The following is a 23,227-nucleotide window of genomic DNA, read 5'->3' as shown; positions in this document are numbered from 1 at the left end:
CTACGGGGAGGGTAACAAAGTGGGCAGGTTAGCTATGGATCTGGGTATGGCCTAAGTGAAACAAACATAAACAGACACAGCTACAAAACATGGTCGCAAAAGCAAGCAAACGTATGAGCTGCTGTGCTTTGAAGGGCCATATAAAGAGGGATACGGACAAACATGGAGAAAAATTCCAGGGCAATGGAAGGAAGAGAAAGATGATGGCACACCGATTTTGTTGTAGATCAGATATATAGATCAATTAGGTCATCTCATGATTTAGCCTGGGCCACCAAATTGCACGTAGATCTTAATAGCATTCCCAACTTTGATTTGTACGAGAGAGAAGTATCGGACAGAAAATATCTTTGCCTATTTCATTGTGTGGTTGATGAGACCTGGGAGCTGGAACCGTAGCTTTACTGGCAGAAACTAGAATTAGCACTAGCATCCATATACCAATTAGTTTGTCTATTAAAATTTACATGATCTCTCCAGAGTCCAGACAACACGAAAAACAAGCCATATACCATTTTATTCTGCTTCTACCCTCGGCCGTATGATGAACCCTTGGATGCCATTGGTCTTCTCTTCTGCTGAGACCCAAATGTGGACACGAATCTTCTGCCTGCACTGTTTCTAGGGCGTTCTTCAAACGATTCTTCAGATTTTACAAATCGCCTAGCGATTTCTTCTTTAGATCTTGCAAATCTCCTAGCATTTTCAGCTGCCTCTTGCCTCTTTTTCATCTTGCTAGTGCTAGGTCTATACAGGATAACTGAGCGGCCGATTTGGTCAATAGCAATGGATCCTGTTGACTCCTCAAGTTGTAGTATCACATCGGGTAGCTCCCCAGGGCAGTTCCCGTGAATCTTTAGCTGTTATAACATAAGGATATTGGTGAGAAGAACCTAATGCCGTGAGAGGAATGCTGAAGGAAATGGCAAACAAAAGCAAGATCCTAATATACACTGAATCTTATTGTATTCTTGCACATGAATTGGAACAAAGCAAGTGTCATGCATAAATTATCACAAGTGTCAGGCATCAAAAGCAAAAAACTACCCAATTACAGCATTATGTCTTCCCAACTTGGGCAACCAGAATACAGGGTTTCCTGACTTCACGTCATGCTGATTTCAGTTTCATGGAAAACTTAATATTTTATATTAGATTTCTTTCATGAAGGGTAATGCTTCTTGAAAGATAGTTTTGAAATAAAATTCTTCTGTTAGCAGGAAGTACGAGCAAGAAACTTTGGTGTCCACAGTAAGATCTCCAAATCCCATTGGAGCCTCTGTTGATTATCAAAACTCTGCCCAGACCAACCTTATCGTAGCAATCCATAGTCCACCACACGGTTTGAACATGTCACCCATTCTATCCACTTAGACTCAAGTAAGCCAATATTCAAACTTTGGGCAGTTGGCCGTCCTATTTAATAATGTGGGGTTAGCAAAACTAACTTCTAAATCTACTTTTGATGAATAATAATCAGTGGAGACAGTTATAATTGGGTGATAGAATCTTCTAGGTTCTAGCATCATACCTGAGTGAACATAGGGTGCTCCATGGGCATCAACTCGTATTATCAGGTCTAACTCCACCTATTCCAATTGGTTAAGTTGCTTCCCATCCCCATTAAGCCAGGAACTTAATCGAGCTAGTGTTGCTGGTGTTCTATGGAAAAATGGAAAGGTCTACCAAAGAGAGGGATTATAGAATATCGATAGTAGAAAAAGGCAGGTAGATGCTTACTGCAATGTCAATCTCACAGGTCTATTTACAAGAGTAGCCTCTAATCCACCTTCTTGCTCAAGTTAACTGTTGAGAAGGAGCTGGAGCCAGGAAAGAGAAGAGGCTAATAAAATGGAATGTGATTGGTCCTGAGAACTACAGTATTGGAGTTGATGCTTGTTGCAGCTAATGTGGATAAAAGTTTGGGAAAATTGGTTCTGTAGCATCGAAAGATCGCGACTTCCGTAAAATACCACTGAAAGACATCGGTCCCGTAAAATACCATTGAAGACCTCAACTGAAAATACCAATCTTTTAAATTTCAGCGTCAGCTCTGTTAACTTAGATAAAAATGCCCCCAAACCTGTGGACAAAGGAGAACAGGCACCGCGGAGGGTGCCAGGCGGGTGCCGGCATGCCGAGCCGCGGGTCCCAGGAGGACGCCGGGCGGGCGCCGGCGGAGGGCTGCGTCCATGGCGACGGCGGAGGGCTGTGTCCATCGTCATCATCATCTTCTCCACGCTCTCCTTCATTAAGCTGCTGCTTCTTACCAGCTCCTCATCTTCGTCTGGGGCCGCTTCCTCCCTCCGTAGCCCGACATGGGACGCTGGCGGCAACAGGACAGCTAGGAGCGTGCTCGCCACCAAGGAGCTCTGGGGCTGCGTCCACCGGCCTTCGGCACTGATAGCACCAAGGACGCCGACGCCACGCACCGCGTGCTCGGCTCCAGGCGCAAGGCCAGCGGTGGCGCCCGGACCGACTCCGCGATGGCCGTCCACTGGGCGAGGAACCACGACGCGGCAGCGGAGGCGTGGCCGCTGCTGCCGTGCCGACGTTGCCCGCGCGGAGGCCGTGGCGGTGGAGGAGTCCCGCGGCGAGGGGAGGCGGCGGAGGTCCGCGCGGGAGACCGGCTCGCCCGTGGCGGCGTCGACGAGCGCCGGGGCGTCAAGGCGGGCAGGAGGGTGAGGACGAGTGTCGGGGCGGGCGCCATTGGCTAGATGAGAGGGATGGCGAGCAGCAGGCGGGCGGTAAATGGGCGGCGGACAGAGGAGAGGGCCAGCGGGCAGCAGACGATAGCAAATGGGCGGCGGATGGAAGAGAGGGAAGGCGGGCGGCGGGCGGGCGGCGCCCAGCCGCGAGTCTGCCTCGAGGGCGCCCACCGGGGAACAGCCGTGCGGTGACGGATGGGCGGCGGCGTAGGAGCTGGGAGGGGCGGCGCCACCGGTGGGAGAGAAGGGGAGGGCGACGCCGCGACGGGCTGTGCGAGGGAAGGGCGACGAGTCACGTGTGTGGGTGGATACTAGATAGGACCTGGGACTAGATTTTCTTTTGGTCCTCAAGCTAAGGGTAGAAAGATCATTTCACGTTCGCGTTATGTGCTGAAAAAGTCCAAAAATAAGTTTTCGGTGAAAAAATATGACGGAGTGCTATTTTCAGTTAACGTCTGTACCTTTCAGTGGTATTTTGCAGAAGTCGCAATCTTCGATGCTACAGAACCAATTTTCCCTAAAAGTTTCACCATTTTTCTTTGCCAATCTAGCTTATAACATTTGTGCGTCTACATTACCCAAATACAAGGACAAAAAAGAAGGGTGGCACAGGTGCCACACTGCCACCAACTAAGTGGATAAAATTCAACCAGTCACAACTAAACGACCTTGACGTAGAAAGAAAAATGGAGATGGAGCTGAGGAAAGAAAAATGACCGGTTCGCAACATAAACGATGGCAGGTGGTTAATTTTCACGACCTTGACGTAGAAAGTTGCGGAAAGCTCACATTTCACTGCTTCTGGGCTTTCCATGTAATCATAACTTCTGTGGGCTTTTGGCTTTCAGAAAGCTCAGCCCAGAAGCTGGCCGTTTGTTTGAGCTTTCGACTTCTTAGGGTGGAAAGCTGCTGGAAAGCCCAAACAAGGCTAAGTTTGAGAAACCTTCCTCCTTCAGCTAACTCCCAGTCAAGTTCAACTTGCCAGCACTAGCTGGAAGCGGCAGCACAGTGGCAACTCCACAGTATCCATATGAGAACCATGTTTTGAACTGGACTGAGAACCTTTGTTCTGAATTTGTGATTCATCTGTGAACTAATGAAGAAACCTTATAATTGCGTCCATTCCTAGTTTTATTCAAGGCGTATTCCAGGAAGTGGTTTCTTAGGATGTACTGAACCAGCACCCAATTTCCTTGCAGGCAAAAGTAAATGCACCATGGATTTGATTTTGACAATAAGGGAGGGAGCAAATGGGGTATATACCTTGAGGAGCTCGTTCGACTCGAGGTTGTCGCTGAAAGCGGAGACGAGGTTGGGTGTGACGCCGCCCTTGCCGACCTGCTGCGACTTGAGCTTCTTCCCGAGGCCGTGCGCGTACGAGGCCAGCTCCTTGCGCTCCTTCACGCTCAGCTTCGGCCGCGGCAGCCGCGGGAGCACGAACGACCGGGGCGCCTCCGCCTCCTCTTCGGCCGTAGACTCCTCCTCGTGACTCTCTTCCACTGCATCGACCGAGTCCCCCTCAGGTTCCGGCGCGGCTACCGCCTCGGACACGGCCGCGGAGGCGGAGCCGTGGCCCAGGGAGGAGAGGAAGCGGTGGGAGGTGGAGATGCGGAGGCGTGGGGGCGGGAGGCGAGGGGAAGGGGCAGAGCGGAGGTGGTAGGAGAGACGGGCGAGAGGAAGGCGGAGGAGGGTCACAGCCGCCGCCGCTGCAGCCGCCATGGTGCTCGACGGGATGCCGAAACGGCGCGTTCGCGGAGGGATAAGCAGGGGATAGCAAAGCTGCAAGCCTGAAACCGCAGAAACAGAGGGGGATAAGAAATTAAGGTACGTGTCCCCACATGTCAGTGACCAATAGGATCTGAATCGCTTCCCACAATTCACCACAAGGCTGCCTGAAAAATGCAAAAAACACAGGAATGACGATTCACACCGGAGATGTTGCATTTGAATTGCTGCCGAGAATTCGAAATTTTTCATTCATTGTCATCCTAGTACGGGCCGTTTGGCACGGCTTTGGCTCGTGAAAAAATAACTTTGGCTCTAGCTTATCTGGAAAAGCAGCTTTTTCTAGCTCTGGCTTATTTTAAAGGAAAACGTTTGGCAAAACGGCTTCTCCTAGCTTTTTAGATTGGAAATAAGGTATGAAATGTCCAAAATACCCTTATATTTTTCTCTTCTCTTTTTCTTTTTTCTCCTCATTTTTTTTCTTTCCTTTTTTCTTTCTCTTTCCTTCTCCCCTTCTTTTCTTTTCCCTTCCTCTCTCCTTATCCATCCGTTCCTCCCTCCCGACCTTATCCGCACCCGACCGCCTGGCCCTCCTTCGCCGCCGCTCCAGCGCCACCCCGCTGGCCCCGGCTCCGTCCGCCGCCAAGGCGCCGCCCCAGTCCTCCTCCGCCCCTGCGCTGCCACGGTGCCGCCCCGGCACTCCTCCGCCCCTGCGCCACCACAGCGCCGCCCTGCCGGCCCGGCTCCGTCCGCCGCCCCGGTCCTCCTCCGCCCCTCCGCCGCCACGGCGCCGCCCCGGCACTCCTCCGCCCTTCCGCCGCCATAGCGCCGCCCTGCTGGCCCGGCTCCGTCCGCCGCCCCGGTCCTCCTCCGCCCCCCGCCTCCACCCCGGCACTCCTCCGCCCTCCGCCGCCACCGGGGACGAGGATGGAAAGTGACGAGGAGGAGCCGGAATAAGCCACTTTTTTTGCTTTCCAGTGGGTGGAGAAACGTAGAGACCGCATTTTGCGGGGCTTCTACTGGCTTTCGCGGGTGAGCCGTTTTGCCTTCTCCCGTTTGGCACGACTTCATCAAAAGCCACCCTAGAAGCCGCTCGATGAGCCGTGCCAAAGGGGCCCTACATTTGTCTGGATAAATTTTGGCCATTTCAGGATCATGGGCCGTGGCCGATCAAAAAACAAAAGTGCATGACAAATCGAACATACTGCACGTAACGAAGTGTGCCTATTGGACAAGAACCAAATGAGCCCTCAAATACTGACTTCTGTGCCAGAGATACAATTTAAACAGATTTGTGAATCGATAGAGATTAATTGGTGCTTGATTTCTGATTTTGTGCATGCTTGAAACAAAAGAAAAGTTATGGGTGTATATTGACGGGATAGTTGAAGAATGAAGATAAACATTAGTGTTCAGTTCCTGCCATACGGATTTGAACAATGCGGACGGCCAGCCAAGCAGGAACAAGCCATCCAACAGGCAGGTTTCAACAAAATTACAGATCTTCTCTGACGATAACGAACATAATACACAGTGTACAACCCCGGGGATATGTATGGCTCGGTGAGCGTCTCAGAAAACTTGGCCAACTTTACTTGCAAGCACACGTTCCCGTTTCTCGATGTAGTCGTAAGGGAACCAGCCAGCTTTACCCCTACATTCACCTTCGGCCCATCCATTGTTTGAAACCTGATTAGGAAAGTTTTCGACAGAAGTTCAGTGACCGAATGCGAATAATGCGACCAAGACAGTGATGAAATGAGCAAAGCAATCAGTATGAAGCTGGTTGCAGGCCAATCATTTAAGCTGCTGACTAGTCGGTGCCCGTGCACCTGGGCTAAGATAAGGAGCAAGTACTGTTACTCTATGAGAAAGCACTACCTTTCGGACCACTATGTAGTCACCAGCTGCAAGGTTGAGCTCAGTGTCGCTCTCAGCCCGATATGACTGGATGGCCTGCCAAAGAAACTTTGACTCTCAGCTGCAAGATTATCATGAAACGGCTAGCAGCTAAAAAACTTGTGCAATGTGATGAAGCAAGTTACCTCAGCCAAGAAGTACTCCACAGTCTCGACCAATTCTGCAACAGTGTTCCTCATGAATATACCATTGACTTCTTCATATGCAGGTGGCGGTGGCATGGAACTTTCAACCACCGGAGGAGGTGCTCCTTCAATTCTTTGGCGCTCAGATACCATCTAGAAAAATAAGACTTCTTGATCAGGATATCAGAACCAACTGGATTTTCACCAAAGACATAAAGTTCTTTAATACAAGCTTTGGTAAGGATGTGAAACTATCAGTACCTCTCTTTCAAGCTGATCAAGAATTTGTAGGACCCTTTGGTGGTAATTTCTTTCAGATTCAACCTTCAGTAAACCAATAAATGTTATGAGTAAAGCTCAAGACTTACGAGAAAATAGTCAGGTGACCACCCAAACATCCAACTATACAAAGAATGTACCAATGCAATAAGTCGCTGCAATGTCAGCCTTTGCTGTTGAGCTTCAACAGCAGTCATTGCTGCAACAGCTTCTTTGCCCAAAACCCCCATATTTGACTTCAACTCCTGCAGCTTTGTTTCAGCAGCCTCTAGCCTTGAAATCATATCGCCATTTCCAGATGCCTCTCTTAATTTCATTTGGCGCTTCGAAACTTCAATAGCCTGCAGAAACCAAAGAGTATTTTGAACAGTATAGCGTGCTGAGTGATTTAAAATTACCGTGCAATATTTAAAAAGTGTTGTGCGCAAAAAAAGGGAAGGTCGACTGATGACTGACTAAACAATGATGAAAAGTAGAATAAACGGGAAAAAAAGAAGATTCTGAACAATGCAATTTTTTTATAAGAGAGTTTGTCTTGTTCAGTTGTCACAGTACATGGAAAACAAAATGTAAACATAATATTGACTCAGAAATTATTAATATACCTACTTGCTGCACAGATAATTAATACAGTCACTCCTCAAGTTCTCAACTATTTTCTTTGGTCTAAATGCAACATAGCCTTACAGCTCAACTGAAAAGGGAATGCTCTTATTTGAATTCTAGCGTAAGTGCAGAAGCAACAGAAAGTGTGTTAACTATGTGCCTAGATGCATAAAAATAAGTTCTATTAATGGCTTACATGGTATGACCTGAGCTTGAATTGCCCAAAGTACATTCCTTAAATAAAAAACCACGATTGTTAAAATCCAAAAAATTACATGCCTTGATCCGAAAAGTTTTACAATGCATTATTAGTAATCTGAGATGGACTAATATAGCTTTTGCTATGTCATTTTACCATGTATCTTTCAATTGGTGAGAATTAGTGTAAAGATTCCTTGCTACCAGAAGCAAGGGTGAAAATAGATGCAGGCATGCGTTTTCTTGTTAATGGCGAGATACAAAGACTAAAGGCAAATATAAACCTATTACGGAATGCATAATGAAGTTACCTGTGCTTCAGCTTCTTGACGCATTCTGTCATATCTTTGAGCAAGGTGCCGAGCATCCTCCAAAGGAGCTCCCATAACCATAGCCCTCAGTGGTTCTGCAACCTGATGGTAGTTCACGTTACTTACACAAAACTTCGTCGAGGTTTGATTGCAGGATAAATGTACAGAGTATGTAAGGCGTTATGGCATTCATGTCAATACAAGGAAGTTAATACTTAATAGCTTGAAAGAAGGAATTGACAATTTAGACAGATACCAGATGAGATGTTTGAAAAAGGAAAGCAATAGAAAATACAAATAAAAAAAGTGCCACTTCACAAGCGCAGATCAACTCACCCAGACCCATGCACAACAAATTTCCACTTTTTCCTACGATCCTATCTTCTAGTTTGCTGGACTTTCACTAAACATAAGAATAAGAAATTAGGAAAAGGTTATTAAGCCAGCAGTTTCAATACATTTAGTATTAAACTATTGCAAGTTCATGGAAGATGCATAATGGCTATTTAACTAGCATGAATTACCCTAACATATATTTCTATGCTAACAGTACAACACAGACAGAAATAAGAGATAAGCCAACAGAAATGCTAGTGTTCTATTCTGCGATAACTGACAACTAATCGAACAAAAATTGACATGAATCAAATACTTGTGCCATTTGCCAGGTCTACTTCAATAAATTTAGAAATATTCCAAGCGTAACGCACAACGCATCAGTAGCTCATCATCCATAATCACATGCATTCCGCTCATACGTTACAGGTATATAGGCAAGCGATGGTCAATACCTGCGTGCCCAGGGCTTTCAGCAGGTTACCCCTTTCCTTTTCCATCATGGATCGTGCCTTAGCGAAACTTAATGCCGCCTTCGACAGCGTGCTCCCACTGGTACAAGTGTTCTCGGTGCCATACTTCTTGCCGTCCTCACATAACTTGTTCCCTACACAGCACAAAGCACGTCACATTCCCAGTTCCAAAATTCAAATTCCAGGTTCACCAAAAGGGTGACGGGGAATTCAGCACAGCTGCTTACCGATTTCGACCTGCTTCGAACCCGTGACAATGTAGCCCTCGACGCCGCGAACAATATCCCTTTGGAAGTGCTGGAAGCAAACGAAAACGCAAACACATTGTGTAAGCAGAGCCTAGACGGAGCTATGAAACCAAGCGAGGACCGTGACGAGGGAATGATCGATCCACCATTCTTACCTTGGCGGCGCGCGTGGAGATGTAGAGCTTCTCGAGCTTGGAGTGCTGCTGCGCGTCGGCCTCGTCCGCGAAGGCGCCGTCCGCGCCGTACCCGCCCCCGAACTGCTTCATCACCGCCTGCGAAACACGACCGACCCGGCGCGCGCGGCCGCGAGCGCGTAGGGGCGTCATCGGTCATCAGTCATCAACAAACAACCTAGCGACGGCAACCGGATCTCGTGGTCGGGCGGGCGGTGCGAGCCCGCGGCCGGGGCGCGGAGGAACGGATGGCGGGGATCTTGAGAAGGGGGACGGGTGCGGCGTGCTCACCTGCTGCTGCCGGGCGACCTGCTCCCGGAGCTTGGAGGCCTGCTTCCGGATGGCCTCCATTGGGCGCAGCCGCCGCCAACCTCTCCGACGCCGCGGCCGATCGAGACGGAGACGGGGGTGGGGATGGGAATGGAGGCGAGCCGAGGAGAGATCTGAATCCGGGAGGAGGGAGGAGGTGGCGTCAGGCTCCCGCTCCGGCGTTCTTCCCTTCCCCTTTCTCTTTCTCCTTTTTGTTGGGTTCGGGGGGTGGCGACGCTCGGACGGCTGAGATGACGGGGTGTCCGGAAGGAGTCGGCTCTGGTGACGGGAGGTGGTACTGTGTCAGATGCTGCCCGTTCACCTGTGCCTCGCGTGAATGTGCCATCGGTACTGCCAGTGCTCGACTCCGGCTGTTTCTGCAACTGCACACGGTACACCGTACTAGTGCACACCTTGCTCGTCGTATGATCGTTCGTTCCTAGGTCAATTTGAATTCGAATTGCAAGAATCATGGAGGTTCTCACCATTCATAAACTACAATAACAAAGACTGCATTGCTATCTTGTTCTTTGTCAAGCCTAAGAAAATATTGTCGGGAATTAATGGGGTGTTTCGGTTTTAGAAATCGACTCACCTAAATGGAGTGGTCAGCACATGCGGCGATTTTGTATCCTAGAAATTACGATGTTTTCAGCTCACCACTGCTGAGCTGATCCGGTGCAACCAACGAACTGGACTGGACAGCACAGCAGTGATGGTAGTCAACCTATTTCAGGGACTTGCCACCTTAGTGGGCTGGACACAGCAAGTCATGTGGTCTACCATTTCTGTCTGGATGAGCCAAAATATTGGCCCACCAACATCACAATTACGAAACTTCGCAACCCAACATCGCAAATTTTGGCACGTCCGAAGGATCAGCATATATTACAGGCCGAATTGTCCAGCCCAATCAAAAAGGCAAGCAGACATCTTGTTGACATCAGGTTGCTGACTGCTTTTCTTCAGGGGGGGAAAACAAAAAATCAAAATGTGTTACAATGTCGAGTCGCATATCTATACATATTTGCACAGCGAGAAGTCATCATTTGTAACTCCTCGGTACAACAAAGAACGAAAGATGAGCCTATAGGGTAATCGAAAGAATGGCGATACAACACAGAAGGAACATAAAAGGCACCTTCTTTGCTACAAGGAAAAAAAGAGAAACATATACCCTGAGGATTTTACAAGAGAATGCGAGCTTCAGAACCACCTGCCAGAGAGACGCACATCTCGTTAGGAAAATACAGAGGTCAACGTGCAGGTAGTGAAAGTGTTTCTTTTCTAAAAAAAAGGTAGTGAAGTGTTTGGCACCTGAAGCTAGCAAGAGATTCATGTGAAGGTGATTATCCTGTCGGCGATTCTAGTGCGGCACAGAGGGCACTCTGAACAGGCAAGCGAGCAGGGCTTGCACACTGAAAAGGAGAAACCCGTGCGGTTAGAATGAAAAGTCAACTTCAACGCATGAAAGCAATTCACCAGCCTAGGAGGCAGTTGCTTACAGCAAAAGTGCCGGCAAGGAAGCAATACTGCAGCTGTTGCAGATTCGAAGCATACTTTGCAGACGTGTGAGTTCCCATCTTTGTCACTTAAGGGGTCTAAGTCCTTTTCCTTCATCTCCTGAATTTTAGCCTGCATATAGAAGAATTTATTAGGTTTGCAAGTGGCACGTATCACTCACTATCGGCAATCCAGCAGCAACTGTCACCTGATTTACTGAGTTGACTAATTGAACCACCAATATCAATGATGGAGCAAATTCAAATAGTGGTTCAGATATAACCACTAGTCCATGTATCTGACAGCAAGAGCTGTGTTGCCACCACTAAGCTTGTTTGTGGACATGTGTCTACTGATTTAAACATAAAAGTTGTCTACATCAAGCTAAACCTAGATTCCACGCAGGTTTTACAATGCTGCGATAAGATAGCTTCACGTATTCCCTTCTGTGCACAAAGTTTTGTTAATATTAATTACGATGGCACCACTGCAGCACCCTCAATCTACTTTTCAGATTTCCAAATCCAGCTTTGCATAACAGATTAAAGTTATAGGAAGTTGATAGTGTACACTACTTCAAAAACTAATGAAATATGTATAAACAAAAAAATGTATATACCTTCAGACGAACAAGAAGCGGTTCAAACTCCGGACTTCTATGTTCTTCTGTGGTCAACTTCACAGTATCATCTGAAATTTGTTTCTCAACTAGAGCAAAATTCTTGTCAACTTTGTTTTCCTTTGTGCCATTAGTTATATCAGCTAGGTTGACTGATCGATCATCAACATTCAAATCGGATATGCCTAAAGCCCCTCTCTTCAACTTAGCAACGAGGACCCACATGCCTGCTAGATCATTTTCCAAAGATAGTTCCTTTTTCTTTGCCTCGTCAAACTTTTTCTTGTACTCCTCTTCGAGAAGCTCCTTCTCTGCCAAAGCAGCTTCCAGAGCAGCCTCCCTCTGTCTTCTAGCCTGTAGCTCCATCTTCATGTCCTCTAAATCTAGGCTCCATGTCCCAACCTCATCCCTGCCCCTACTAGTTGTACGACCCTTTCTAGCATGAACCCTTGAATGTGCCATCTCTTGAGCAACTAATAACTCCTTTGCCTGCTTTGCATTTAGTACGGATAACTTTGTAACTTCTTCAGCTAAATTCTTAAGTTCAACAGCAGCTGAAGATGCCAATTCCTTTGCATATGCAGCTTCCTCACTTAATTTATGGTTTTGACTGATCAAGTCATGATGCTCCTCAGTAATTTTCAGGTGCTCATATTTCAGCTTTTCAATCTCAGCTTCCTGTTAAAGTACATCAGCAAAGTTGGTTAACATGAATTAAGATAAACCAAGAATGAACAGTATTTGCATACAGTCATGTAAGGAACACACATAATATTTCTATATACTAGAATTACAGTAAGGGTGTAGCAAGAAAGTTGGTGAAAGAAGACCAAGGGTCTATAGATCAGTAAACCTAATCATGGCTATTCTATATTGAAGACTATACCACAATAAATTATACAGGTAGGTATACTGTGCAAGAGTACAAAAATACAAAATGAAAGAAATTGCAAAAGACTGTCACTAAAATGCATGGAAAGAAATTCAGTTGAAAGAACACAGACAACGCAAGGATCAGTAAAAGAACCTTGGACTGAAGTTTAGATTTCAAATCAATAGTCTCCTGCTGTGTGTAATTAGTCTCCTGCTCAGGGGGTATATCAGCTTTTATTGAGAGCTGTTGCTCAAGGCGAAGAACTTTTTCTTGTAACTCATTGATTTCCACATTCTGCAATTAGCAAAACGTTTGGATAAAACTTTTGCCAACTTGAAGATTTTAAAGTGAAAATAGAGAGAGAGAGAGAGAGAGAGAGAGAGAGAGAGAGAGAACCTTCTGATGTAGCTGCTCTTGAAGGACACGATTATCAGCTGATTTTAACTGTCCCAAAAAAACACACAAAACAATTGTCAAAAAGCCATTCCAGGGTAATTGAGTTTTATGGAAATCACAGTAGAAGTTCAAAAGATCACCTCTAACTCAAAAGCTTTCTCACTGCATTGAGCTGTCAGTTTTGAAATAGTCTGTTTTCACAAAAACAAACATGTTACTATTGAAGGGGGGAAATTGCAGAAACAAGAGGGAAATCCATATGCTGGACATATCACCTGCTGCATATCCACCATGGAAGCATTAGCAACTGATGCTTCGCCGCTTTCCATGATTTGTTGTTCCAGGGCTCGCATGTGCCTTCTTTTTTGCTGGATTTCACGTTCTAAATTCTCGATCTGTTATAAAGATGTATGTGAATATTTTAAGCAACTATACAATGTGTATCAAAATAGATTCCAGAACCCAGCTACACGGAATGTTATTTTTCCTGCCATGCATGTGAACAGAAAAGGCTAATTCTCATGCTTTATGTCTGCTTGCTGCTTCAAAGGTTAACGGGCTTCGCTATTTGTTCAACTATTAATTTCTTTCCAGAAGTAACACATAGTGCACCACTAATCACTGCTTTGATACTGATGAAAAGGTAAAAACGAAAAAAATGATAAAGAGGGGAATACTTGGTCCTTTGTCCCTTCAGGGTCATCTATCGATTGTTCGATTGATCTTTTCAGCGAACTGGTACCAAATGCAACCTCCCCAGCAAGCATCTTAATTTGCTCAATAAGTAGATCCATTTGATCTGATGCCGTGAAACCTGCCTGAAATGCCAAGTTAAGAAATCAGAGTTGAAAATAAAAGTTCACTTAGAAATTGTTTCTCAGGAGTTGAGTCAAGGTGGCCTGTCAAAGGGATTCTTGTGTAGAGCTAATAATTGCTTATTAGCAAGAATGAAGAGTTCCAATGCCCTTCAAAACCTTACAAATTAGGAATTTTTAATTGAAAAAAATTGGCAGGTAATTTACCTGCACTGAATCTGGTGCGGAACCAGTAATTGAAGAATGCTCCCCACTGGCAGATCTTAATTGATTGATCTCATCCAATGAGTCCGGCAAAGCAGATGTTAGGGGGTCTTTTGTGGTGCCTTCATTTTGGACAGGCATCGAACTATCTTGTGAAGTGCTTAACTTCTGAAATATACAGATAATTTATATTTTCAGATAAAAGGTACAGCAAACAGAAGCATAAAGAAAGATTACATGCAAATGTACAGTAGTTTAGCAATTAATACTTACATCTTGCTCACTAGAAGAATTGTGCCGCTGATGACTATCTGTCAAGGCAGGAATATTGTTTTTTGTGGAAACGAGTATTAATTTGGTCAAGCGTTGTATCCTGCTCATTAGAGCTGCTTTCGCTTCCTCTTCCTCCTCCAGACGATACTGCATCTTTACCTGGCCCTCCTCCAGCTAAAAGGGAAAGAAAGAAAAGTACTTTCAACCATTTATCAACTTACCAACACAAAGATTATTCTACAGAATCAGTTTTCAAGGAGCACAGAACAACGTAACAGCACAGTTCTATCAAGCAAACAGAACATACCTGCTGACGTAAACTCATAATTTCTTCCTGGCTAGCACCACCAATCATTCCTCTCCTTAGCTGATCCAGTTCTTGCTTTAGAGAGGATATTTCTCTCTGATACTTCTTGATCAAAGACTTCTCATCAATTATCTGGGCAGTCAAAATCATTATGTCAGTTAATTTATTTTCTAGAATGGTGGCATTGGAAATCAGTTTTGTATGCCTAAATATTTACCCGGTTGCGAGAAGCGTAAATTTCGACACGTTTTGCTCTGCTTGCAAATTTCAATGTATTATGTGTTTCTTCCATGTTGCTTGATGCTGGGGTAATTGTACAAATTAGCTGCATGAAGAAAGTAAGCATATCAGCTGACCACTTCAGAAGGAGGTTCAATGGTTTACTTCTTCAATGCCTCCTCCAGAACAATGGAGTGAGTTCCAAAAGGAATGGCTCCCGGAGATACAGAAAAGGTAAGTACTTACTGAGACATGACCATGGCCACTTAATGATGACTGTAGCAAACGGGTCAACTTAGAATCACGATAGGGTATATGTGTAGCCCTCCCTTCGCTGAGCTTGCCAATGACCTTTGAATAGAAAAATGTTCAAGTCAACAGAACTTAAGACCGAAAATATTTTGACAGAAGGTATAGTTATACAATGGTCAAATTCTTAAGAAGCTGAGTTGAAGTCAAAGTTGCTGATAGTATACCAGCAATCCTGAGTTGTCACATATGATTGGCAATGAGAACTTACGGTTCCAAGAGTTAAAAGACTCTTGTTAATATATGCACCTTCCCTTCTTCTTAACCCTGTAGTCTCTGTCTTAGAGCTCTCAGAACCAGCTAGATCAATCAAATTCTAGAAAATGACAACCACAAAATATGATATTAGAAACTCGTGGGCAACTGAAAAGTGTAAAAAGAAAATAGTTCTTAGGAGCAGTCGAGCAGAATAACGTACGAGCTGCGAATACATGACCCCATCATACTCATCACCACGGGCACTGCTTTCAATCATCTGAAGAAGAGCACAGATATGCTATGGGTCAAATAAAGGAGTACAGCATATCACGAATGTGATTAGCGATGGTACAGGTGAATCCAGCAACTCAGGAGTATTTACGGCATAGGAAATAACCAAAGGGAAACATTTGCAGAACTGCATTGGTCATTAAATGCTGAAGGAAATTATGAACTCACCAATGTGAAAATAGTATGACTTCGGCTACTAAATAAGTTGAAGTTGTTAGAGCCAACATGCCGATGTTCTGTCATGTTACATAGTATTAGTTTAGATGTAAAAAATGAACTCATGCCACTTCATTACACAACTGAAATTATTCCATATTTCAGAAAAGTGAAAACAGATTTTCATTAGTTAACACCGTTGAAGCCCTGGGTGATAAAAAAACAACTATACATAACCAGGTGAACAAAAAATATGGACAAGAATAACTCGTGAGTGGTCAATATCATACATGGGTTCTTGAGAATCTTAGAAAGCAGAATATAAATGACAATATTTCTGTTTCCCCGGAAAGGTTCACGTTGTGGTTCAGAATAGAGTATAAGAGTAGTAGTTATGGTTGCTAAATAATTTTTTAATGTGCATGAGTAGCTAGAACTTGGATTGGTAAAATGGAGTCCAAACAAAGAATATGATTGTAAGGCAAGGACCAAGAACTTACAAGAGAAGCAAAGCATATGCTGTAATTTAGAGAAACATAAGGTGGATAACTAAAAGCACAGATCTCAATGAATCAACACAATTCTGTTGCCTGCCCAAACCAATTAGTGGACAGGCTAATTGAAATTTAGGAAGAAGCCATAAAAAATGAATCGGGAAGTAACAGACTATCGTATGACATAGTACCCCAAGATGTACTGTCACCTCAAACAGCCATAACAAGAAAAAGTATCTTTGGTAAAAATGACAGTAAAACATGCCCCCAGAAATCATGGTGCTAGTAACATACTAATAACTGGGAAAGAAAACATAATCACCTTCACCAGCTGCAATAAAAGAAAGAGCATGTCCTGGAGATAAAACTACTTCTTCTTTTATTCCTTCTACATAGGTTCCCTAGAGAGAGAAGAAAAAGAAAGGAAGCAATTAGAGAAGCTCATAAATGAAATATTAATTGCAATGGATGAAACTATAAGCTACATTTTGATATACCAAAGGTAACACTGTAAATGAATAAAAAACAAATTAGGAAGGTGGGATATGAAAATAATCCTGTATGCTATGATTAAGGGGGTGTTTGGGAAACACCTGTTAAAGTTTAACACCTGTCACATCGGATGTTTGGATGCTAATTAGGAGTACTAAACATAAGCTAATTACAAAACTAATTGCACAGATGGAGTATAATTCGCGAGACGAATCTATTAAGCCTAATTAGTCCATGATTTGACAATGTGGTGCTACAGTAACCATTTGCTAATGATGGATTAATTAGGCTTAATAGATTCGTCTCGCGAATTAGCACAAGGTTCTGCAATTAGTTTTATAATTAGCTCATGTTTAGTCCTCCTAATTAGCATCCAAACATCCGATGTGACACTGTTAAAGTTTAGCACCTCGTATCCAAACAGCCCCTAAGATAAATAGGATCATATCATGTTAATCACTCCCAGAACAAGATGGCACGCAACAAAAACAATGTACATGTTGACTTCAAAATTTCCACCAATTGAAGGCAACAAACTGCGTCCAGATAGCAATCCTGAGTAAACACTAAGATAATTCTACCTAAGTAAGAAGTAAGAACAAAAATCAGATTGTTTTTCATATCTTGCAATAAAATCATTCAGTTGAAACTACTTGTCAATTCTCTGTATCAGTATATCATGAGAATACGCCAAAAGGTTCTAGAGATTTAAACCTGTGCATCCTCCCGCACACGCAAATTTTGGCCAGTAGGATCAAGTAAATCATTTATCACCTGCAATGAGATATACAGATTAAATCTATCCATATAGTACAAGCTGAGAGTGAATAACAATATAGATAACCTTGCCATAGAAAGTGACATCAAATTTTGCTTAGACCTCCAAGAAAGGAAAATTAGACTCGGTAGTCTAATATGTCCATAAAGAAAAACACGATGGCAAATATTTGTACTGCATGGGAGTAACTACTTAACAACAAGTATAGATTCTGCATAACTAAAAGATTTGCAGCCAGCAAACAAAAAAGGTTATACTAGATAAAGTGAAGTGCATTCCAGGTAGAATTATCAAACAAGAACCCTTTTGTGAAGGGCCAAGACAGTCAAGATAAAAGCATAGGGTGAGTTACATAAAGGATTGTTGAGTAATCAAATAACGTAAGACCAAATGCATGCATCGAAGAAATTTCTGAAAACGATAAAAACAGTCAAACTTGCCCAGGTAGTATACCTCATTATAGATTTCAAGATACGACACACGGAGCAAAAATTCCCTTCCAGGACTCTGTTGATCAAGATAGGGAAAACGAGGGTTGCAGTTAAGTGATAGCCAGAGTAGGTGATGAAATACAGGAGAGAATTGAGCAGCATCAAGCACGCGGTACAGTTCAGGACACAGTAAGATTTACAAGAAAATGGCAGTCCAAAATTTGTGTATATGCGAGCCCATTCATATGGAACTTTGTAATCACAACTTTCTTGGAGACGTCAATCTTCACACTCTGGCTCTCAAAGCCCTTAACCAAATGATTAGAAGTTCTCCCTCTTGTAGAATAAAAACTAACCGGAGATTCTCTTTTGTATAAAGAAAAGTAGTAAAGCCCTCCAGATTTAAGAATGTTCCTATGTAGCTAACTTTCAAGAAAGGACCACCACACAACTAAACAGATCAAGACTTAAAGCTCTAGCTTCTTGGGTTAAAAAACCACAAACTGCTAAGTTGTATAAACATAGCTTGCTTGGGTAATATACAGTGTTCTAATTGCTAAACAATGACATTCGATAGTATTGATATATACACAGGATCATAAGAAGTGCCAAGAAGACATCAGTGCAGATTTAGGAGGTATTCTTATTTAGGAAGAGGTCATGGTAAAGTGCTCATCCATTTAAACATTTAAGAAATATATTCATTTGAAATAAGGACATTATGACTTAGAAGAGTTAGAAAAGGAATCATAAAAGCAGGATTGCTTGACTTTTTGTAACTCAAGTATTTACTGCCATACATCTTGGATCATGCTGAAGACATCCTTAATGGCAAGTGGAATTATTCCAGGACAATTCTGGTCACCCTGCAAAAAATCAGAAAAGACAAACAGATAAGTACAAACATTCATGCTGCCCTAAAAAACCATGCAGGAGCGTACGTTTAACATGTAAAAGTCATATTCATGTGTTACAGTTACTATCGCTTAGCAGTTGAAGAAAATATCTTCCAAGTAGAACTGCATTGGAAGTAATGTGCATGTGCTAGACGGAGGATCTACAAATCTGGACCTCAGCAGGGGCCACATGGATAAACTAACTGTATGCCCATATAGTTATAGCTTTCCTAGGAAATTAGCTTGGTAATTCTTCCAACAGATTTTGGATATGGGAACTTACATGCATTGTGTGGGTCTTCCCACTACTTGTGACACCATAAGCAAAAACGGTCCCTACAAATCGGTACAAAGTTGTGTTTAGAAATGATGCAAGTGAATTGACAAGTTAGCAACTCATTAAACAAGGTAAAACAGTAATTCTGTAACAAATAAATGGTGCTGCAATTAAAGATAGGAATTGAATAGTTAGGAAAAAAACTGCGCCCCATTAGCTCATAACCAAGAGAGTAAAATTACATGTGGACGTAGAATTCACTCATTATGTGATACAACAGTAGTGAACAAAAAATCACCATAAAGTGTGTGCAGGTTATCTTAATAAGGCAAAATGCAGACCATAAAAAATGCTTAAGATGATCTAAATAAGCCAAAATTGGCATACCATTTATGCCCTCCATAGCACCTTTCACAACAGGGCGAGCTGCAACATCATAGACAGCTTCGGTGGTTGTCGAAGGCCCAAAAACTCTATCTGAAAAAATTAAGCGAAGGGAGAAATAACCATTGATTATTAAGTTAACATAATGTTGATATAGCAGACGAATAGAACATAAACTGTGTGATGTCTTAATCTGCACAACAAAGCTGTGTGCTGGATTAGGTCAGATTGATTGACTGCGATTAGGAACAAAAATTATAATGAGCCAAAAACATCAGTGCAAATGTTTAGTAACAGTTACAGGAAGTAGAAATTGAACTTATTATAAAAATGTTTCTACCAGGTTGTTTCTCCTTTTATTTTGCTCATGCATCAACTTTCCGTTTGGGACTATTGCACCTCCTGGCCCTACCTATCTGTCTCTCCTTGTTCGTGTTATGGGAGAATCAAAGATCCAGTGGAAACCATATCAAGTCTTGTCTATTCTACCAAGTTGTTTCTCCTTTTATTTTGCTCGTGCATCAACTTTCCGTTTGGGACTATTGCACCTCCTGGCCCTACCCATCTGTCTCACCTTGTTTGTGTTATGGGAGAATCAAAGATACAGTGGAAACCATATCAAGTCTTGTCTATTCTACCAAGTTTAAGGGCCTGCTTGTTTGAGCTGCAGCTTTTGAGCTTTTCTAAAAAGCTGTTGTTAGCTTTTTGCTTCTGAAGAGCCAACACTAGCTTTTAGAAGATGCATTTAACTTTCTGAGCTCAAAAAGCTACGAAAAGCTCATAAAACTGAGCTTTCCCGCTTTCCATATAAACTCAACTTGTCTAGGCTTCCAGCTTTTCGGAAGCTACATGAGAAGATCGCTGTTTGTTTGAGCTTCTGACTTTTCACGCTGAGAAGCTGCCAGGAAGCTCAAACAAACAGGACCTAAATGTGGCTTGCCAGCAGATCACATTTTTTTTTTGCAATATGGTACATCTGTAGCAGCGTCTGACTATGCTGAATGCTTCTACAGCCCAGCAGGTGAATGTACCTAAAGACTATTGTAGAGCGCAAATATTTCTGTAGAGTTCCTCAAAAAAAATATTTCCATACTTGCAAATCAATGGTAACTTGAAAGTTTGAACAGCAGTGATGCTGCAAATCAGTGTCTCGGATTTTGGAGAAGCTACAGAGACCTACAGTACCCACTTTGGTGCAGCCACATCTCAGGGTTATGGGTTCATACTTCATACTAACACCCTGCAGTAAGCAAAAGAAGGATCTGACCAACCTATGCTTCCTAAGCTATATGTGATTGTGAAGAATGTCAGTCTTCCAGATGAATTTCAAAACCAACAGTCACTACTCCTTATTTTGTGGTTGTCACAATGACTCATTTCATGCTGATGTTGTCCAGGAAGCAGTGGCGGAGCTAGGAATGAAACGTAGGGGGGCCAATTTGCCTAATATGAACTTTATTCCATTACGCAAAACCTTGTTCTTTGATTTGTGAAGACATCAAAATCACAAAGAAGACAATAATATGCACGGTGGCCGCTCTCTGAACACTCAAACCAAGAAGGAAAAACTAATTGAATTGAAAATGGCACTGATGCTTTTCGCTCAAAAAAAATGGCACTGATGCTCAGTCTAGAAGCCTTACATTCTTCAGTTTGAGTTGCAGGACCTAACTTCAAGTATGCAAGAGCTGGAAGTTGCTTTCTAATATGGCTAACGATGCATCTTGCTCATGAGATCTAGAAGCAAGGAACAAAATTACAAAAGAAGCTAATAACAATCTGCCTACACTAGGAAATGTGGACTTGATTGGGAGGTGTGGCAGGCTAAGAGCGTGAAGCCAGCACGGAGCAGCGGAGGCCGGCGAAGCGCCAAGCCAGGGACGCATATGGCCACACGCGCTGGCGGCCGGCCGTAGGGTGACTGCATTGCAAAAGAACTGCACGATGCCTTACGGTGGACCTGTTTTCCTAATCGTTAGCCAATTTACTAGGCCATCACGTTGCGGGCCTCCAGCTTTCATGTAGAAGCGTGAAAAATTGTTTTGACCAATGGGGGGCCGTGGCCCACTTTGGCCCCCACGTAGCTCCGCCGGTGCCAGGAAGTACACTCCAGAGTCTAGACTATTCACTGAATCACTGTACTCAGCACCAGTTCAATTAAGTGCACATCCAACAAAGATATGGTCAAATACTCAAATGTCGATATACACGATGTTCCTTTGCACAACAAAATAGGAATTGTCCTAGTAGACCATGATGATAACATGCATTGCGTCTGTGAACACAACTTTCAAACATCTAAGGATCCGAAACAAATTGGGCAGGTGCAGATGAACTAATGCTGCCAGAATGAGTTTGTTTCATCAGCCCAAGCTATCCGAGTAACAAAAACTCATAGGACACTGTAAGCTAACCAATCAAGATTCAACAACCAGCAGTAAGCAATACTTTACGATCAGCTTGAAAAGGCATAAAACAGCGCAACCCTCATAATAGTGACTAGATATTAACAACATATGCTTCCATAGCTACAGATGCCTTCCAAAACTGTAGACCATGTCCTAGATTTTGGTTTCATCATGAAGCCACATCTAAGCTCATATGCACATGTGTATGTCTACAATAGTAACAACATACTACTAAGAACTAATTTTAGAAGTTCATTAAGTGTCCGAATCCATAATTTATTTCCGAAGCCCCAAATTAGAAAAAGGCTCGAGAGTATAATTCCAATGCCTAAAATTGCACATATCCCCAATCCCACCACCTGCATTGCACAATTGGACGAAGATGGAACTGAAGGATGGCTACTCACCGTAAGCATAAGCCGTCGCCGGGTTGTACTCGCACCGCACAAGCCGATCCCCATCCGGGTACCACGAGATCTCATCGCCGCGCTGGAACTCCCGCTCGCTGCAACCACACCAAATCCAGCTCAAAACCACTTCGAGCGCTTCCCAACCCTACTCACAGCCCCAGACGAACAGATCCGCGTGACCCCCTCCGAGATCCCCACCTGAGCGGCCGGAAGCGGATGGTGACAGAGATGCTGTCGCCGGATCGGGAGGTGTCCTCGATGACGAGCTCGTCCGCGCTGGGGAACGGCACTGGCGCGAGCGCGGGCGCCGGCTCCGGCGCCGGTGCCACGGACGAGCGGCGGCGGCCGGGGGTGGTGGACCTCGAGCTGCCCCCGCCCCCGCCGCCGTAGAAGCTGGAGCTGACGGAGGACGGGGACGAGCGCGGAATGAGGCGGCCGGAGCTGAAGTACGAGCTCGAGGAGGAGGACGCGGTGGGCGGGCGGCGGTGCCCCGCGGAGAACGGCGAGCTGCTCCGCCGCGACGACGACGACGACGGCCGCGACGACATCGCGCGCGCGCGGATCTCGCGGAAGCTTCGCGCCCCCCACGTGAGGCGACGCTGGCGCGGTGTCCTGCTGCCGCAGCCTGCTGCCTGCAGCACGGGAAGGGAGGGGGGCGAGCGGAGGGGAAGGTATCGGGAGGTCAGAGGCTTCACATGGCCTGCTCCAAAAGAGGTGAGCGGCCACGGCGTCGCGGGATTTTAAAGCGAGACGGCAGGAGGTGGGAGGCGACACTGTGCTATAGCCTCTGCCCCTTTCTACTGCCGTAGGCGGCAGGGGCGCCGCGGGGAGGTGGGGACCGCAGCGTCCACGTGGCGGGGATCGGTGACTCTGACGTCTGGGCCCCACTCCTCCGTGGGGCCCGCGCGACTGGCATGGCCAGTGGGGCTCTGTAATTTGAACTGGAGGGGACGGGTGGGGAAGTGCGCGTGGTGGGCGGGAATAACCGCGGCGTGTCTTGTTTCCTGCGGAAGATTTTAAATTTTCGCTGGGAAAAGTGAAGCGCGGGGGTCCACAGGCCAGAGAGGCGGGGCGGGGGGGGG

At 44.7% G+C, this 23,227-nt stretch overlaps 3 protein-coding genes across 4 annotated transcripts; all 3 read right to left on the bottom strand.

Annotated features, from left to right (window-relative positions):
• Positions 1-331: 331 nt before the first annotated feature.
• LOC101769730 lies at positions 332-4,491 on the bottom strand. The gene is made up of 2 exons (XM_004982568.3): positions 3,972-4,491; positions 332-860 (listed from the first exon to the last, which is right to left on the bottom strand). The coding sequence occupies exons 1-2, from the start codon at positions 4,425-4,427 to the stop codon at positions 528-530; spliced, it is 789 nt and encodes a 262-aa protein (XP_004982625.1). The 5' UTR covers positions 4,428-4,491; the 3' UTR covers positions 332-527.
• A 1,285-nt stretch (positions 4,492-5,776) lies between these two features.
• LOC101769060 (SH3 domain-containing protein 2) lies at positions 5,777-9,654 on the bottom strand. 2 transcript variants are annotated; one of them, XM_004982566.4, is made up of 10 exons: positions 9,394-9,654; positions 9,085-9,201; positions 8,909-8,978; positions 8,664-8,815; positions 7,873-7,974; positions 6,898-7,098; positions 6,740-6,802; positions 6,479-6,631; positions 6,315-6,401; positions 5,777-6,122 (listed from the first exon to the last, which is right to left on the bottom strand). In XM_004982566.4, exons 1-10 carry the CDS (start codon positions 9,451-9,453, stop codon positions 6,006-6,008), a joined length of 1,122 nt encoding a protein of 373 aa, XP_004982623.1. In that variant the 5' UTR covers positions 9,454-9,654; the 3' UTR covers positions 5,777-6,005. The 2 variants fall into 2 exon arrangements, with proteins under 2 accessions (XP_004982623.1, XP_004982624.1); XM_004982567.4 differs by having other exon boundaries at positions 6,315-6,389; positions 9,394-9,650.
• A 616-nt stretch (positions 9,655-10,270) lies between these two features.
• LOC101768655 (kinesin-like protein KIN-7K, chloroplastic) lies at positions 10,271-22,895 on the bottom strand. The gene is made up of 25 exons (XM_004982565.3): positions 22,344-22,895; positions 22,143-22,240; positions 19,331-19,420; positions 18,950-19,002; positions 18,571-18,636; positions 17,793-17,846; positions 17,276-17,335; positions 16,392-16,470; positions 15,588-15,655; positions 15,349-15,405; positions 15,142-15,246; positions 14,868-14,972; positions 14,620-14,727; positions 14,403-14,534; positions 14,096-14,269; positions 13,826-13,990; positions 13,481-13,621; positions 13,079-13,198; positions 12,944-12,994; positions 12,804-12,851; positions 12,561-12,701; positions 11,534-12,211; positions 10,917-11,046; positions 10,729-10,829; positions 10,271-10,627 (listed from the first exon to the last, which is right to left on the bottom strand). Exons 1-24 carry the CDS (start codon positions 22,691-22,693, stop codon positions 10,747-10,749), a joined length of 3,156 nt encoding a protein of 1,051 aa, XP_004982622.1. The 5' UTR covers positions 22,694-22,895; the 3' UTR covers positions 10,271-10,627; positions 10,729-10,746.
• Positions 22,896-23,227: the final 332 nt, after the last annotated feature.

This window comes from Setaria italica, chromosome IX (assembly GCF_000263155.2).
Source record: "Setaria italica strain Yugu1 chromosome IX, Setaria_italica_v2.0, whole genome shotgun sequence".
In the NCBI taxonomy this organism is placed as follows: domain Eukaryota; kingdom Viridiplantae; phylum Streptophyta; class Magnoliopsida; order Poales; family Poaceae; genus Setaria; species Setaria italica.
The sequence above is the reverse complement of the archived record's forward strand: the minus strand, read 5'-3'. Positions and strand labels throughout refer to the sequence as shown.